We start from the raw sequence: 17,559 nt of genomic DNA on the forward strand, positions 1-17,559 counted from the left end.
GACCTGTCAGTGTTTTCAAAGGGAAGAGTAGCCTGAGCAAAACAGATTCCATCAACTTTCCTACTATAAAGAGGAAAAAAATAGTACTTACCTTCTGTTTTGCAAAGCCAGGATCAATCACAAACACTACACCATCTATTGTCAATGATGTCTCAGCAATGTTAGTGGACACCACAACCTGTCAAAAGAAAAAAAAAACCAAAACCCCAAACAACTAAATGAAGCCACTTCATCCTGAAGGGCTCCAATTTTGTATCTGCACAAATAACTTTCAGTAAACTTTCCATCACTTAATCAGTAACTACTAGAGCAGCACTCCAACACTTTCAGAGGATGGATCTGAAATCAACCACAGGAACATCTAGTGAAAAGAAAGCAATTTTCATTCACTGTTTTTTGCTCCCCTATGGGTCTATTAACAACATTAACAAATATTAGTTAAGAAAAAGAAGAGCAAATGTTTAACTTATGAAACTACTATTCAAATTTTTTTCTCACATCTCTGGTACAAAATGACATGTTATAATGGGAACCCTTTAATATCATCTATTAATACTAGCTTTTTATCTTTTGCTGAAATCCTGAACAGAATAAACTGGTTAAATAATATTAAATTGAAATTTATATACATTACCAGCACAGTATTTTCTTCTATCTGGTTTGAAATAAATCTGTTACTGACACATTCCAGCTAAAATTGTGAACAATATGTATTTGATTTCTACTTTGTCTTTTCTATCACGAGATATTCAAACACCTTTAACATATCTTTACATTCTTAGCCTTTCAGAAGCTCAACTCACATGCAAAAATTAAAACAAAGGTGACTATTGGAGTTCTTAGGCTTGACTTGCCACCATTTAAATTGTTATGTCCAGAGATGCAGTGTAACAGGCTATGGATACCATTAGCTCTTATCCCAACAGTGACCACACTGAATCACATTACTGACACACAATTATCTCAGAAAGACCCAAAATCTGTTCAGCATTTCATCAAAAGTGTTTACCTTTCACTTCCTAATTTCAAAAGGACTTTGTCATCACTGCTTTCAGTTTATCAATTAGAACTGGAGAGACCCCAAATACTTAGTTCAGAACTACGAGGCCAGTGACTGATGATTTCCCTTCCTGCTGGCTGACCACTTTGCCAGTCAGCTACTTTTATCACACTCAGCTTGTCTCTTCTTAAGGTCTAAACTTCCCCAAATATTATAATATATTGAAAGCAGTACTGTGGTGGAAAAAAACACTGACAATGAGTTTGTAATTATGACGTTTCAACCTAAAATGTTGTGCTACTTAGAATTCCCCAAACAAACAATACTGTACACATGTCATTCACAGGTATCCTGCACAAATTAGTCAAGAGATAACAGCTACAAATATCACTGCAAGTCAGTGCAAAATCACAATACATTTTCATTACAAATTTCTAAGGCATTAAATATACAAATTAAATTCAATTCACATTTAGCTTGCTGTTATAGAGTACAACTCATTTAAGAAGTTTTGTGTTTTTCAGTTTCTGCTAATGTACAGAGCCACTCACACCCAGATTCTTCAAATACTAATATACAGAGCAGAAACAAAAATCTTTTATCCTGCTTTTAACCACTGATTTCTATTAGGACACTTCAATACCAGGAACTCAATACAGTTAGTAAGCTTAGTCCACAGTGATACAACAAGTTAATTTGTACCTGAATTCACTTAATCTATACAGAACTTTCCTAACGTAGAAGGAAAAAAGTTATTTACACAATGGATTCTGTTGTACATACAGATATCACTTGTTAATGTCACATTGATTAAAAAATTACAATCATTGACTGTAAAAACATAAGAAATTTTTTAAAAGGTTGAAGAAAGAATATATTTCAAGTCCAAATCAAAGTAGAAAGTAACTTGAATATTGAACAATTGAAATTAGCACTAAACTAAAGAAAATTATTTTAATTAGCCTTAGCTGTAGTTTTGCAATTTGAGAAGAATTTAAAAACTTGAATACTAAAATATACATAGTATCTACATCTAAAAATATATCTATACTGCATATATATTAACTAGCAATGCTTAAGAGTGCTGAAACAAACTAGAATGTAGCTTGAAAAGAAGGGATGACAAGGAATCTTTAGCAGAGAACAACAGAAATGTTAAGTCATCTTCACCTTCCTCAACTAAAAACATTCTTAAGCCTTCTCACAATAGCAGCTGCTTTGATAGTTCAGAGAGGACACAAGAGTGTGAAGTTGACAAGCTGCATCACTACTAGCTGTCACCATCACTACTACAGCAAAACACCACACCACTTCCAACATCTCTCACTCCACAAAGTTAAAGCTCAGGAGATACTTATTCAGTTATTGCAAGCACTTCACTTACACTTGTATAACCATTAGAGCCTTGAAAGGATTCAGGATCACCTATTATCTCCTTCCTCAGCAGCTCTAAAATCTAGGTTCAACTACCACAAAACACTGTATGAAAACAGGCATTTTCTTAAATAGACAGGCACAGCACTACATGGTTTTACTTTAAATACCTTGATCACTAAGACTAACTGAAACTAAACTAACATTTAAAGAATTTGCAACACAGATGCACTTTCACTCACAGTTAGATGTGTTATGGGGATAAAAAGTAAAACATGGAAGCCAGAATATTTCAGCCAAAGCAGGCAAAGAGGAGAAGTAACTTCACAGGTCTGAGTCTGCTGCCTACATGCTATACCTGCTTTTGCCTATAGCAGGAATCTTTTGGGCATAACAACTTTTCTTGCAGTAAAACAGCTGCTACACCAAGAGTGTCTTTCCTTTCAGAGACTAGTACTGGCTCTGCCATTTCAACATAACTACGCTCTGCACTTGTTATCCTCTTATGTAGAAAGCCAAAACCTGCCTATTTGGAAGGGTACAATTTTAAACAAGAGTGAAAATTTAATTAAATGCACAGCTACTGCTTATTACTTAAAAGCAATTTCATTCATTTAAGTAATTTGCAAATACAATTTTGTTGCAGCATTAGTTTCATGATTTCAGACTGAATGCTTCCTGCAATCAACTTCTACAGGAAAAGGAAGATAATTTCACTAAATTTAATAAGTGATTTATTCTTCCAGAACACTAGAAAGTTGTCACTAGTAATCTACATGCATTGTACTGCACGAAACCAACAAATAATCACGGAACAAACCCTGCCTAGAGCACATAGTATGATTCAGCTTTGAGCATCACAATCTTAGCTTTGTGACTGCTAGCTCTACAGAGCAGGAGTTTAGTTTTAGGAAGCTTTACTATGGCTCCTTTCTAATAAAACACACAGCTTCTACTATGGATTATTGTGAGCACTGACACATTAATTTTATGAAAAAACATTCACTGTACCATTCTAAATCTTTCAGTTTCTCAATCAATTTTGCCTAATGAAAAAACCTCAATTCCTCATTCATGACTACAAAAATACAAGTCTTGAACTTCAACATACTTGTGTTAACTTGCACCTTCTCATACACCTTAAGGAACAGATAAAACCTGTCTGCCTACCTACTTACCCTAAAGAGACAGCCCAAATTGTCTCAAAAAAAAAAAAAAAAAAAAACCCACATCTCAAAGTAATTATTTATGGAAAAAAAATCACATCCTCCACATAAATCATACTTCAAATAAGAACTTAAATAAATCCCATTTCAATTCAGTCAAGTCAAACTGTTGGCTCAACTCCTGGCCCTACAGAGACAGAACAGAACCATGATTTGTACTGAGAGACAAATTTCAAGTTATCTAAAAATTCTAATATGATAAAATACTGCATTTTTAAGGCTTCAATTAAAAAAACCAAAACCTTGTACTTGTTGCTGTCCAAATATATTTAAAGGAGCTGAAAGTCCTATTTCATGGCTCATGCAACTGTGAGCAGCTACTCAGAGAACAGAAAACTAACACGGCTTAGTATTTACCTTTCTTCCTATTGCTCCATTTTGTTTTTTTGGTGGGGGTGGTTCAAATATCCTTTGCTGCTGCTGTGGAGGAAGGGTGGAATACAATGGAATGATTTTTATGTCACCAACTTCAGGACCTAAGTCATCAATTTCACGTTTTATCCTCTTGCAGGCTTCATCAATCTCCTGCAAAATAAAAATATTGGTCAGAAGAGAACTTGATTGAAAAGAAAGCATATTTAGAGCACTTACGACAATTAGATTAAGTATACACCCTGAAGAAACGATTACAATAACTTCTACTTTAAATAGTTAAAAAAAAAAAAAAAAATCAATCAAGGTGCTTACTGAATCTGCAATCAAATTTCCACAATACTTCAAGATGTTTCAGCTTCCATACTCTAATGAACAGCCTAATTTGCATTCAACATCCTTTTTTTTTTTAGTCGTGTTTCCTAATTAAATCTCTACAAATTGTACTAAAATTGAAATCTCTCACCCTGGAATATTAAACTGCACTCATGACCTTTTCAATTTTCACAATCTGAAGGAAATTGATGTGCAAGATATTTAAAATAAGCCAATTAAGCTTTAATGTCACGTATCACTAATGCAATTATATGGAAGATTTGCTTCATTGTATCTAATGAGAACAAACACCTTTACAGTATAAACATGGATATTCAAAACCAAACTTCTCAATACCAGGTTTCAGATCTTACTTTAAAATTAACTGAAATACCATTTAAGCTTAAGAAAAAAAATCAGTGAAATACTCTGAAGATGAAAGACGTTTTATGCCTTTTTTACTATAGTATTTTCTAGCCTATTTTCTGCTTACCATACAAAATGGTTCACCACAGCCCAATTGTTCTAAGTCAATTTCATTTTAAAACTACTACACTTAAGCCAGCTAGGTGACCAATAATTATGACAAGATCTAAGGAAAATCAGAGTGCACAGAAATTTAGGTTAATGAGTAACACCATTCATTATCTTCAACTTAAAAATCACAGAGCCTTCACTAGCATAACAAAGAGACACACTGACCAACTATCCATCTTCCATCTGAGCCACTGGGGGGAGAATACAGTAATAACAAAAAGCAACAGTAGGCAAAAGGAAAAAAAATTACTACAACATACTTTGAGAAAGGAGGGGAAACCTCCCTTACCGCATGCACTAGCCTGAAGCTGAAGTGATACTTGAGACCCTAAAGCAAATATATGGAACTGGTAATCTAAAAGCCATGTAAAATGATTGCTTTAAACTGTGATTTGAAAGGCAAAAGCAGTCTGTTTTTCAGAAATCATGAATTCAGATAGATCTGTCTCTTTCACTTGTTTTTAAAGAGACATTTAAATTCTCAGCACAAATGCACTGAGTATGTTTAAAAGAAGCACAGACAATAGTTGCTCTGTATTGATCAGTGTATACAATTAATGTAAGCATGACAAAAGGAAGGCTCTTTGATGCCCAAGAGCCCTTTTAAGAGTAAGCCTAATGCTCTCTAGTAACACACTGCCAATTTAAAAAAGTTGCAGATATTTACCGAAACCATTACTTTGCCAACAAATCCAACTTCAACACATTCATAAAATGTACGGGGTATACAGAAATTGAGCTGGAATGCCCACTAATGGCTTATTGTAAGAGAATGTCTTTTTGGGTGTTTTTTTTTTCCTACACAGGTGCAAGTATCCTTTATTCTGATAATCTCATTTCAAGTTCAGTGATAGCCTCCCAGTGCAAAGGGAGTTAAATATTAATATAAACAAAAAGGGAGTTAAATACAGCAGACCTTAATTCCTGATCTGAAGGTCACTACACCATTCATGGAATTTATGTAGATTATACTGTGTAATTGGGAAGGCTGTAATAATTGGATAGGCTAGTTAGTCTTCAATAATAATGACTAGAATTTCCAGGACAGTTTTATACTTAAGAGAAGGTAAAATATGAGCAAGCAAGAAAAAACAAAAACACTACACTCTTCAGGACTTGTGTACACAGCTACTGAACAGCTTTCAGATGAGATAAAAGTATTCGTTCTTCCTAGAGTTTACCAATCTAATTGCAAAGTACCTCTGATCAGGACTCATTAGAATACTTCAAAATAGAGATGCCATATTTGCAGAGGTAACTATGGACTTCTCATCACAAACTGCTTTAAGAAGGATGCAGAACACCAAGACTCACTACCACTCACATGAAGACAGTAAAAGTGAATTCTTTAATAGTAGTAGTTTTAATTTTAAAAATGAAAGAGTATTTTCCTTTTATTTGCCACTCTAACAGAAAACAGTGTATCTTATTTACTTCAGTAGATTTACTACTAGTACAGTTACTTCCCCACACAAGTCCTCACAGCACCAATCCTGCCAGTCAAGAAACATAATTTGGACAAAGCCCTCTGGCAAAGGGTTATACTTATACATATATGTGTGCATATAGATAGGAGCTACACAGTACAGGGCCAGGAGTTAGACTTGGATGATCCTAATGGGTTCCTTCCAGCTCAGGATATTCTATAATTCTAACTGTATCCAGAACTACACACAGATAATTACCAAAACTGGCATCCCCAAGTACACAAGAGAAAAGGATTTTGCATAGTAATAATAGCCTGAATGTGTTAAGAATACCCTTGAGTGTTCAAGATCTGTTTGCATCACATGAAGATGTTTCAATCCAGAAATGAGACAAAGGCACAATCCTATCTTTAATCCTTTAAAAATTCAGCAAGCCTAATTCTATCCCACTTAATTCAAGTAGGAAAGGCTTTTTAAAAACAAACAAATCAACCATACACCTCTAAATATTTGTACACCAACTACTCCAAAAAATTCATTATAAAACACCTTCGTGGAAGAAAGATTATTGCAACAATCTGCAGAGCAGAAGATACTTCTTCTCAGTTGGAACAACAAGAAGGTAGAATGAACTTGCACTGTTGTTTGGATTATGCCTGAAGAACTCCTCAAAGCCCTGAACTACTGCACTGAGATAGTGGGTAAGAGCGTAGAGGATGCAGGAACAGACCTGATCAAAGAATCCACACTTAGACCTACAATGCCCAGTGCATTAGCAGAAGGACCTGCTTCACAGTTAAACAAAGTCAACAGGTCTAACATAAAAAAGCATGAGACTTCCTGAAGTTAAAATTGAGCCATAAAGAAGACTTCCTAGGTCTAGTATTTGAGAAATAGTTCTCAGTAAAATCATAGTCAATTACCTTTGTCCACTGATGCACTCATTCTAAAAAGAGCTGACTACCAAAAGGTAAAAAGCAAGCAGATCACAAAAGCAAGAAAGATTACACAGGCATTTGATAATTTTTCTCACACTGCAAGTGTGACAACACATCTGTAGTTCACAAAACCCAGTGATCAGACTTGTCCCAGACAGTTACCTCAAGTACTTTAAAGCTTCCAGAAGCTTCTTCTTGATCCCATCAAAATAAATTTACAATACACAGGCAATAGCTACAGTTAAGCTGCAACACTATGGAAACTAGAATCAAGTGGCAGTACTACACTCTAAACATGAACACTGAGTCCTCAAAACTCTTTCACCCCATCAACACCTTAAGGATCTTCCTTGGAAAAGCTTCCAAAACAAACTACAATCAGTAAAGAGAATTTTTTTCTTTTTATATATACTAGTGATTAATGAGGTAATGGGGTGGTGGATATTTTTTAACCAGGAAAAACAGTCACCTCAACATCCAAGTGAAAGTCCACAATTTTTATTTTGAGCTTACAGCTAAATAAAACTAGCTTAAAGGAAAAAAAAGCTGCAATTGGAAAAATATTTTTATCAAGATTATCATTACTAAATCAAATTTAAGCAAACTGAAATGGCGTTCCTTCCAACAAATCTGTGTGATTGACTGATTCTAGACAAAAACCTGAGCAGGGTGCTTTATTTTCAAATAACTAGTGGACAACAGGCAATGTTTAGACTATCTGTCAAATTAGGGGAATTTAATTTGGGGCCTTAAGTATCAGTAACCAATTCTAAAACACCAAAAAAGGTTCAGGATTTAAATGTCAACTTCCACTTGTACAACACCCGAGTCTGCATGGGAATCAATGCTTAGCATTGTATTGTTTAGAAAACAAAGCAAGACTAGGGTGCACATTTACCCTTCAATTTATTAGTAACAGTAGTGCAGTCATCTGTATTTTCACAGAACATTAGGTAGGTTACTTATGCCTCCTGAATCTGACAGGAATTTTACTCCACCTTAACTTACTTTTCCAAAGAAAAGTCAGGTTAATGGCTAGTGCCTACAAAACCCCCCCAAACCACCTCGATTCACTACCTTTTACGCCTATCCCTGAAGCTATTTTTTTTTTGTGCACCTAGAAATGCAGAGGTCCACCAGCCCAGAAGCAAATTTTTGCATATGAAACCTCTTAATAAAACAAATGAGTCTTGAACTCTCAGAATGCCAGGATCATAACCAAGAGGACTGTAAGTTTTCCCACAGCTTAACTTCAAGAGCACCACTCATAGGACTAACGCTTAAATTTTCACCCCATCACCATCTTTGATGTGTAAATACTAACTAGACTGAAAGTATGAACAGGACTTTGTTCATGTCCTGAACAAAGTATTACTAAGTAATATTTAGCAATACTCACCTTTTTTCCTAAAAAAATGTAACTTAAAAAAGTCTTATTACTAAAAATCTTCCAGGTATGACTTTTAAATACTGTCTGTGCCAGTTCCTGGTTCCTCAGGCTGTGTGTCAAAACACAAAGCAAAGAGAAACTTGGAAGGAAATGAATCACAAGCCAATACCTTATCAGCAGCCTCCAATAACACATTTCCACTGCTTTGTATCATCTCACCACTCCAGCACCAAACATGCCCTAGCTCTGCATCAAAAACTAAGGACGTGAATGTATTATTAGCAGTTCCTCTAAAACGAGCTGTATAAAATTAATCACACAAGAGACTGATTTTGCCTATCATGCACATTATTTTTTTTCTGCTGTTGAAAATGAAGTCTTTATTACATGTTCAAGCTGAATGCTCTGTAGAAATTCACTTTCATTTCTTTTCCTGATGGCATTTTTGCAGTCAAAGTAAGGTGCTCATATTGAAGATCATGAACAACAGAAAAATATTGCAGGAGCAATTGCACTTATTACTAAGTTAGTGCACCACATCTTCAAGAAGCAAGCGTGTGCTGAAAGAAATACATGATTCTTACTAGTACCATTACAAGTTCCATGCAACTGTAGGCGAAAGAACCCCCAAAATCCACAAACATAAAAAGAAACCCAAAATGACAAGCAGCAATGCAGCTCACAGAATCACAGAACAAGAAGTTGGAAGGAAACTTGAGGATCATCTAATCCAACTTTTCTTGTCATAAACAATCTAGGCATGATGGCCCAACAACCTGTCCAGTGTTGTGGAATCCACAACTTCCCCTGGGAGTTTATTCCAATGGTTGATTATTCTCACTGTGAAACATTTTCCTCTAATGTCTAATCACAATCTCATCAGGACTAACTTTTATCTATTACCCCTCAACTTTTCATATGGGTTCTTGTAAAAAGGGAGTCTCCATGTATCTTATAGTCACCCTTTAAATACTGGCTCGTGATGATGAGATCTACCTCGAGCCTTCTTATCTCAAGGCTGAACAAACCTAGTCCCCCCAGCATTTTTCCCCTCCTTTGAAATATATTTGTGGCGTCCAGTTACTGAGTTACACTGTTCTTGCAATCTATCAATCCTTGCTTTCTGTTTGTGTGCAAGACTCATCTGTGTTGCCATGGAGAAGATATGGTGAAATTACACTGATACTAAACAGCAGCTGCTGAAAGATGGACCACAAGTTACCCTAAGCCTAAGTAATTCCAGTGCTAGCATCCACTCTAACTCACAGGCCAGAGTGGTCTATGCAAACAGCCAGTGAACTTGCAGGACAGGCTGCACACAATCGTAAGATCTAAGCTGTACCTCATCTTTACCAAAACCCTTTCTACAAAAAGATGGTGAGCAGTGATATCATTTAAGCACATTCAATGGGACAATTTAAGCACCTGGCATGGAAAATAGAGTTCAATGATTTTGTAAACAAATTCCTTGGGAACATTATTGCATAACCCCTTTCTTCAGCTGACCCTGCATTTGGTTCACTTAAAGAATCTCACAGGATGAGCAAAACTTCAAGACTGCTCTGGTTAAAACATATTTTAAACTCTTTTAAACAGGGGATGACAGATCATCATGATACAGCAGACCAGTTGCTACACTATACAGTTAGATTTAGCTTCATCTTAGATACATGGCTCAAATAGACATAACTCTTAAAGCCCAAAGGAAACTAATGCCGAAAAACTTGCTGTAAGGCAATTCCACCTTGTGTAAAATGGAATGTAGGGCAAAGGAAACAAATGCATAAATAAGAAGTACCTTGCAAAATAGAAATATTTGGTAGAAATGTTAACCTGTGCCCTTTTGAGTTCCATCACTTGCAGGGCATAGCTAGTCACATCTGGATTTGATGGCATGAACCTTTCTAGAAAAATAGTCTTTGTCCTCTAAGTCTGTGAAGAACTTCCTTAATTTCTCTTTCTTCCCCTAGAAATGAAAGCAGACTGCTACAAGCTAAAATGACAAAACAGCAGTAGAAAGAACCAGCACCAAGAGCAGCACCACTTCAGACCTCTGAATACAAACAGAGCAAAACTAAACTTTGCAAAATTATGTACATAGACAAAAAACAATACATGGAAAAAGCCAACACTTGACCATAACTAAAATTGCTCAGTCAAGTCAAAACTGAATTTGCCTTGGTGTAATTTCCATATTCAAGATCTCTTTGACCTGATTTATTTCTAGTATTTAATACTGGCATCTTCTCGAATGAAGAGCAAAAAACCTTCTTTCTCTTAGCATTTGAACAAGATTAGCATTACTGCTGTTCTTTCAGTTCAATCTAAACAGGACAACTTGTGTTCACTTTAGCTCAGTACACAGATTTCCTCTTAACCTCACCCAACCACTATCACTGCCACCAAGAGAGTTGGCAATTTTTACTTCCATTTCCACAGAAGAAAGTCTGTTTTCTTTCAACTCCAGAGTTCAACCAGTCTCACTGTGATGAAAACATTATGCCTTTAGAATAAACCCCGATTTACCAAACTTTCTATCAAAACAACAAAATATTTTGTAACTCTTTTCTAAACCATCATTTTTACCAATATCACTTTAAGCTTTTCTAGAATACTGAACTTCACAGCAACAATTTCAAGTATATTTATCTACAATCCAGAACAGTGCTCATCTGTATTTTACATCTCCAGATGCAACTTGAATTCTTCCTCATAAACATGTAATGATGCATTTGGCTTTATAAAAAAACAAAAGGTGACAGAGAACACAACTGGCATTTGTAAATGCTCATGTTACCAGAACATGTAAGACAGATCTATACAGTTTTTGTGTCATTATTTCTGTCTTTTTCTCCCGAATTTCATCTGTAAGTATGTTACACCTACTCTCAGATTACTGATCTTAATGGAGTGTAAAATCTAATACTGTTTTAGAAGAAATCCAGTAGAAAATACACCAGCTGCCTCTCAGATCTGCAGGCTTAACAAATGTGTATCTACACAACTAGACTACCAGCTCTGTAAGCTCAAAGACTGAGAACAAGTTTGACAACACCTATTGTCTATGAAAGACATGTTGACTGAAATGTAATTATGCTTTTCCCTTGTGAAACAAAATCCCTCTCAGTTTCCAATTTTGTCTGTGACTGACGGCAGGCAACCTAGCTTACAGCTATCCTGCTGTAGAGGGTTGATGCTGGCTGGATGTCAGATACCCACCAAAGCCTCTCCATCATTCCCATTTGCAGCTGGACAGCGGAGAGAAAATATAAGGGTTCTGAGTTAAGGACAGAGAGAGATCACTTATCATACCACCATGGGCAGAACAGACTCAGATTAGAGATATTAACTGAATTTATTACTAACAAAACCAGAGCATGATAATGAAAAATAAAATAAAACCTTAAAAATACATTCCCCCACCCCTCCCTCCTTTCCAGCTCTACCTCCTACCCCAGCAGTACAGGAAGACAGCAAACTGGGGTTACAGTCAGTTTATCACATTATTTATCTTGCTTCTCAGGAAGACGAGTCCTTCTGCTCCAGCACAAGACCCCCCCAAGAGAGACAGTTCTCCATGAACTTCTCTGGCATAAGTCTATATTGCTTAGTCTATCTGTTGCTCACTATCTTATGAGCAGCAGATCTCTGCAAGCTGTTGCAGCATGGGTCACTCCTCCACAGGGTGCAGTCCTTCAAGGACAGACTGCTCCAGAGGGGCTCCATTCACAGGCCCTCAACGTGATCACAGCCTCCTGTCAGGCATCAACCTGCTCCAGCATGGGTGTCCTCCATGGGCTGCAAGGGCACAGCTGCTCCACCTCCAGGGGAATCCCAGCTATGGTGCCTGCAGCACCTCCTTCTGCACTGACCTTGGCATCTGCAGAGCTGCTCCCCTCGCATGTTCTCATCCTGCTCTTCTCTGACTGCAATTACAACTACTAAGTAATTTGGGGTTTTTTCTTCTTAAATGTTATCACAGAGGCATGACCACCATTGGCTCAGCCTTATCCAGTGACACATCCATCTCTGGAGCTGCCAGGGATTGACTCTGCCAGACATGGACAAAGCTTCTAGCAGCTCCTCCAAAGATTGGCCATGCAAATCCAATACACCATTTTTTGAGCGCTGGCATTAAACATGAACCCTATTCCCATGTCCTTAAATTTTCTTGATATAGCAGGGGGGGTTGATTGTTTTAACAATTACAAATGAGCTTTCCTATAGGACAAGTCCTGTTTCAAAATGTTCTTTCCTAGTAAATTTTGCTTTTAAACATCCTCTTTTGTTATTAATGAACTTAAAAGCAGCTCATACAATGTAGTCATATCCTTTTGCTCCTTCCAGGATTCAGGAAAGAAATTTTTACTGAACACATATTTCTGCACACTAAAAGCAGTTTTATCATCCAGGCGAACACAATTAAAGATTCATTTCGTTTACAAACACATTTAAACTTCTTTTAATTTTTTGGGCATGACAACACAGAATCTTCCTTGCCATCTCCAAGTTTCATCATCTTCTCTATGTCTTAACTAATCTGTACTAATTAACTGCTATCTATCTTAATTCCCATATGAAAGGACTTCAAATTCATTTGAATGAGAAGACAGTGGCCAATAAGGAACTCCAGACTACCAGAGACCACTACAACTACACCTCATTTTTAGCCTCAAACTCTGAACAAGCCACATTAGCATAGCTGCAGCTAAAGCATGTTTTCTTTCCATAATTTCACTTAACTTCGTATATGCACCTCTCTGACAAGAAAAACAAATAATCTTGCTTTACATACTGTTTTGAAGAATCCAAAATAACTACAAAGCATTTCTGCCTAGCATGCAACAGTTTTAGCCTAGCTACTAAGCCTAATGAACCTGAAGCACATAATGGTAATGGTACCTGGAGCACACTTTCCCCTTCTTGAGAGTACAGCAGGTCACACCACTTTAGATTCAACAATGATGCACACAGAGACTCTACTATAATGCTACAGAGGCCCCAAAATGTCAATCATCAAAAGCATTACAGTACTTCCAAGCTTCTCAACAGAAGCTTAACTAGACTTGAATTTCATGCTAACCACCCAAACTACAACTAGCTCCAGGCAGAGTCAACTCCAGTAGTACCATCAATTGACACGTGGACTGGAGAACTCCAGACTCCAGAGAAGAGGATGCTGGTTTACCAATGACTGTTTTAAAGTGATTCAGTAATCACAGTAAAATACAATGTTAGATGCTTTTATGCTTAATTACATAAATACATTTAGGAGCACATACTGAATTTTATTCAGGATTTGCTTATAATACATTATATCCTGCAAATAAACCCAGTGAAAATCCAAGAACCTGTTCATACAAAAGAACAGAGTACATCTGTAGCACTGGTGGATCTGGAGTCTAGAGCCATTTGCCAAAGGAAGACACACAATACCATGCCCTGCAGTGATTATTCTAACAGGTTATTTAGAGTAATGCATAGCACCTGATGCAGCGAGCACGTAATTCATAAATCAGAAGGCCATGTATTTGTGCTTCATGAAAGGTTGAAGACAAGCCTGATTTAGAAACCTGCTAAGAAAATAAAATCTGCTGAAACTGCAGGACAGCAGCATTCCTTTCTCTTGTCATCCCTCTGCAACAGCTGTTTCACTAATTCATACATTTAAGTACCCAAATAGTCTGAACTACAACTTCAAACCAAAACCAAGCAGGTAGGTTTCAAAACCACTATCACTACAAGTACTTCTTCCTACCTGTACTTTAACTTACAGCAATACTCCAGTCAAAGAAGGACAAATGTAAAAGTCAGAATATTTGCCTTTACAGTGACAGTCATTGCTTTGGTTTATAAGGGAGATGACCTGCCAGAAGACATGTAAATCAAATGTCTCAAAACTCATGTAGGAGTCAGTGTCTTTATGACTGGCAAGTCTACTCAAGAAGCCTAGGTACCTTTAGCATAACAAGTTACATGTGCCCTTGGCACGGTTAAGGTTGTTAGAAGACACTGAATTGCTCCACTTCCCTTGAAAGGCAGTTCTTTAGAAGTAGTAATTCTGAGAAGGAGTTGAAAAATGTTTTTGCTAGTGGCACTTCTTCCCCTACTAAAACACATTTAGGCTAACTTACTCCAGCACTTTCAAAATGCCTACAGGTTTTTAACCCCTTCTCAGTCTCAGTTTACCAATATGGACACTCAGAAGAGCTTCAAAGAAAGACCAGGACCAAAAGAACCCCCCAGTTTATTTCAAGTGAAGTACTTAAAATTTCCAGAAAATTTTCATTTCCTAGTGTAGTTCAGTCTAAGTGTTTGTATAGAATCCTCTTTTTCAGGGCTAGAATCTATTTCTGAGACTTAACTCCCTGAATTTATGGTACATAAAGTCTACAGCTTAAAACTCAAAGTTCATAAAAAAAACAAAATCAGAATATTCTTAGTAAAATGACTGGCAGAAGCAAATGGTTCTTCTTCAGTTAAGCTGTACAATACATGTACGGAAATGCACAAAACTATCTTTTCAATAAAAACAAGGACGTTTCAGGTACCCAGATCTTTGGGGTTCCCATCAGTACAAACCCAGGGTTCATTCTCTGGATTTCTCTTTTTGAAATACTTGAGTTGCTGAAAATTGTCATTATTGAAAGCCCTTGCACAGCATTTACAATGCAGATATGTACAATGTCAAAGGACCTACAGTGAATGGCAGATAAACCTCAGGTCATCCCAATAATAAAACACGAAAGGAAACCAAGTGTTTTGGACTACATAAGTCACTTATGGCAGTTTCTGTATGGAACAATGAATAGAAAACAGAAAAAAGTACCTCTTGTCCAGTAAGAAAGAGTAAGAGATCTCCTTCTTCTTCTTCACACATGTGAATTTGTATCACTGTTCGAATGGCAGCCTCAAGGTAGTCCCTTTCAGGTTCTGGAGTATAGAATATCTCCACAGGATGGGTGCGACCCGGGATAGTTAGAAGAGGACAGTTATCAAAATAGACCTGAAACTTGCCAGCATCTAAAGTAGCACTCATAACTATAACCTGCAGATTTAGAGGACAAAAAGTTACTCAACATTTAGAAGAGCGTGTGACATGTTATGCATGCAATATGTAATTTTAAGAAAGTAAATTGTTGACTGTCATATAAGAATGCTTTTATTACCTGAATACAGCATCCTTTTTATAAAGGTTCAAAAAAAAAAAAAGGTTCAAAAAAATTCCAAGTCCAATACAGAAGGTTAAGCTACAATTACATTGTTTCTAGGAGCTTTCTCAATACAAATTACACTCAGAATTTCCTATGGTTAGCCTTCCAATATACATTACAACAAATCAAAAAGCAATTATAAAAATCAGCTCAAGGTAAATACTTTATCCACTATGACTGCAACTAGAACAGAGATGCTGTTGGACTTCATCATTACTGACCTTCAAATCAGACCTCTGTCTTACAACTTCCTTCAAAACTCCCATCAAGATATCCGTAGCCAGAGTTCTCTCATGGGCCTCGTCAAGAATTATAACACCGTAGCGCTCCAGCAAAGGATCGTTCATTGCTTCACGTAGTAACATACCGTCAGTCATATACCTGAACAAATGCCAACACACATTCTGTTTACTAGGTTTGATGCAGAATCCTCATCTTTGTTCACTAGGTTCCTTGAACTAAGCTTTTAATCAACTTTTTAAGAGTAGGAACACCAGCAAACTACTTCCAACACTGTAACAAGACAATTTAAGTTTCAAGTAGAAATAGAGTATAAATGGAATCTGGGATTATGGTGGGAAAACTTAAAGGGGGTGAAGGGAAACAAGGTTTAGTAACATTAGTTTGTAGACTTATTGGCAGACTTCCACACCTAAGCTAAAGAGATGGGAAAAGAAAGGGGAAAAACCCCTCTAAAATCCAAGATAAACTGTTTCTGTAACTGTTCTCCTTTTCTGTCTGCAGATCATTTGTTCACTTCTTGCTTTTCTCCTACTGTTACATTTCTTTTTCCATACTAACTTTATGCCCAGCCCTTCAACTAAAAAGAAGAAATCTTTTGATAGAAAAGTATTAATCCTTGAAAGACACTGTGGTGTTTTTAACAGATCATTTTGAATGTAATTTGCAAATGATGTATTAAATGTGGTTCCTAGCAGCACAAGAATCTATAGTAGCTGACAACAAAACACTCCTGACTATGTGTTCCAGAGGCAGATATAGGCCAGTTTTGAATCTTCAGAAGTTCTCTTTACTGAAATAAGTTCACCAGAAGGATCCTGAGTAGAAGACATCACACATAAAACATCAGCTGAATGCACAACAAAGAGAAACTGCATGTTGATGGGCTTATGAGCAGCACCTTAATAATAGTTATTCAGATCACCCCCTTCTTTATGGATCATTTACAATTAATTTTTACAGGGTGCAGTGACTTCAAGAGGAATGAATAATTTCCAGCTCTATTCAGGCCTGAGACCTCAGGTTTCTCCCAGTTCACGCTACAGCTCCCGTGTCTCTCTTCCCCACTCAGACACAATACACCAATCCACAGAGTCACTCCCTTATTACTCCTTTCATAACTTTGCTCACATCCTCCATTACCCTGTGATTCCTCCACTTCCAAGTATGCTGTCACACCTCTACCTGACAGCTGCCACACTTACTTCAGAATGGTTTTTGCGCTACTGCAATCTTCAAAGCGAATGGAGTAGCCGACCTCCTGGCCCAGCATGACATCCATCTCATCAGCCACGCGCTGCGCCACGCTCATGGCGGCCACTCGCCGCGGCTGGGTGCACGCCACGCCCCGCTTCGGGCCAGGCAACGAGCGCATGTAGTCAACACACCACTGAGGGATCTGGCAAGAACAAAATTCAGTGATAAACACTTCAAATGGTCATACACAATCTATAACCGCTGTATTGAGCCTAAAGTGAGAATTCCACAGAGATGTCAACTACAACACAAAAATGTCCAAAGCAGGA

The 17,559-nt window shown here is 37.1% G+C and overlaps 1 protein-coding gene across 1 annotated transcript in view; it reads right to left on the reverse strand.

Annotated features, from left to right (window-relative positions):
• The window catches only part of DHX15 (DEAH-box helicase 15), a 45,878-nt gene that overhangs the window by 17,896 nt on the left and 10,423 nt on the right, over positions 1 to 17,559 (reverse strand). The window contains exons 3-7 of the mRNA XM_079305825.1: positions 17,239 to 17,432; positions 16,015 to 16,174; positions 15,409 to 15,627; positions 3,958 to 4,125; positions 92 to 178 (exon numbers count right to left, since the gene is read on the reverse strand). Of these exons, the coding sequence (XP_079161951.1) occupies positions 92 to 178; positions 3,958 to 4,125; positions 15,409 to 15,627; positions 16,015 to 16,174; positions 17,239 to 17,432 (828 nt within the window). The remainder of the gene's footprint in view (positions 1 to 91; positions 179 to 3,957; positions 4,126 to 15,408; positions 15,628 to 16,014; positions 16,175 to 17,238; positions 17,433 to 17,559) is intronic.

This window comes from Erithacus rubecula (genome assembly GCF_903797595.1).
Source record: "Erithacus rubecula genome assembly, chromosome: 5".
Classification (NCBI taxonomy): domain Eukaryota; kingdom Metazoa; phylum Chordata; class Aves; order Passeriformes; family Muscicapidae; genus Erithacus; species Erithacus rubecula.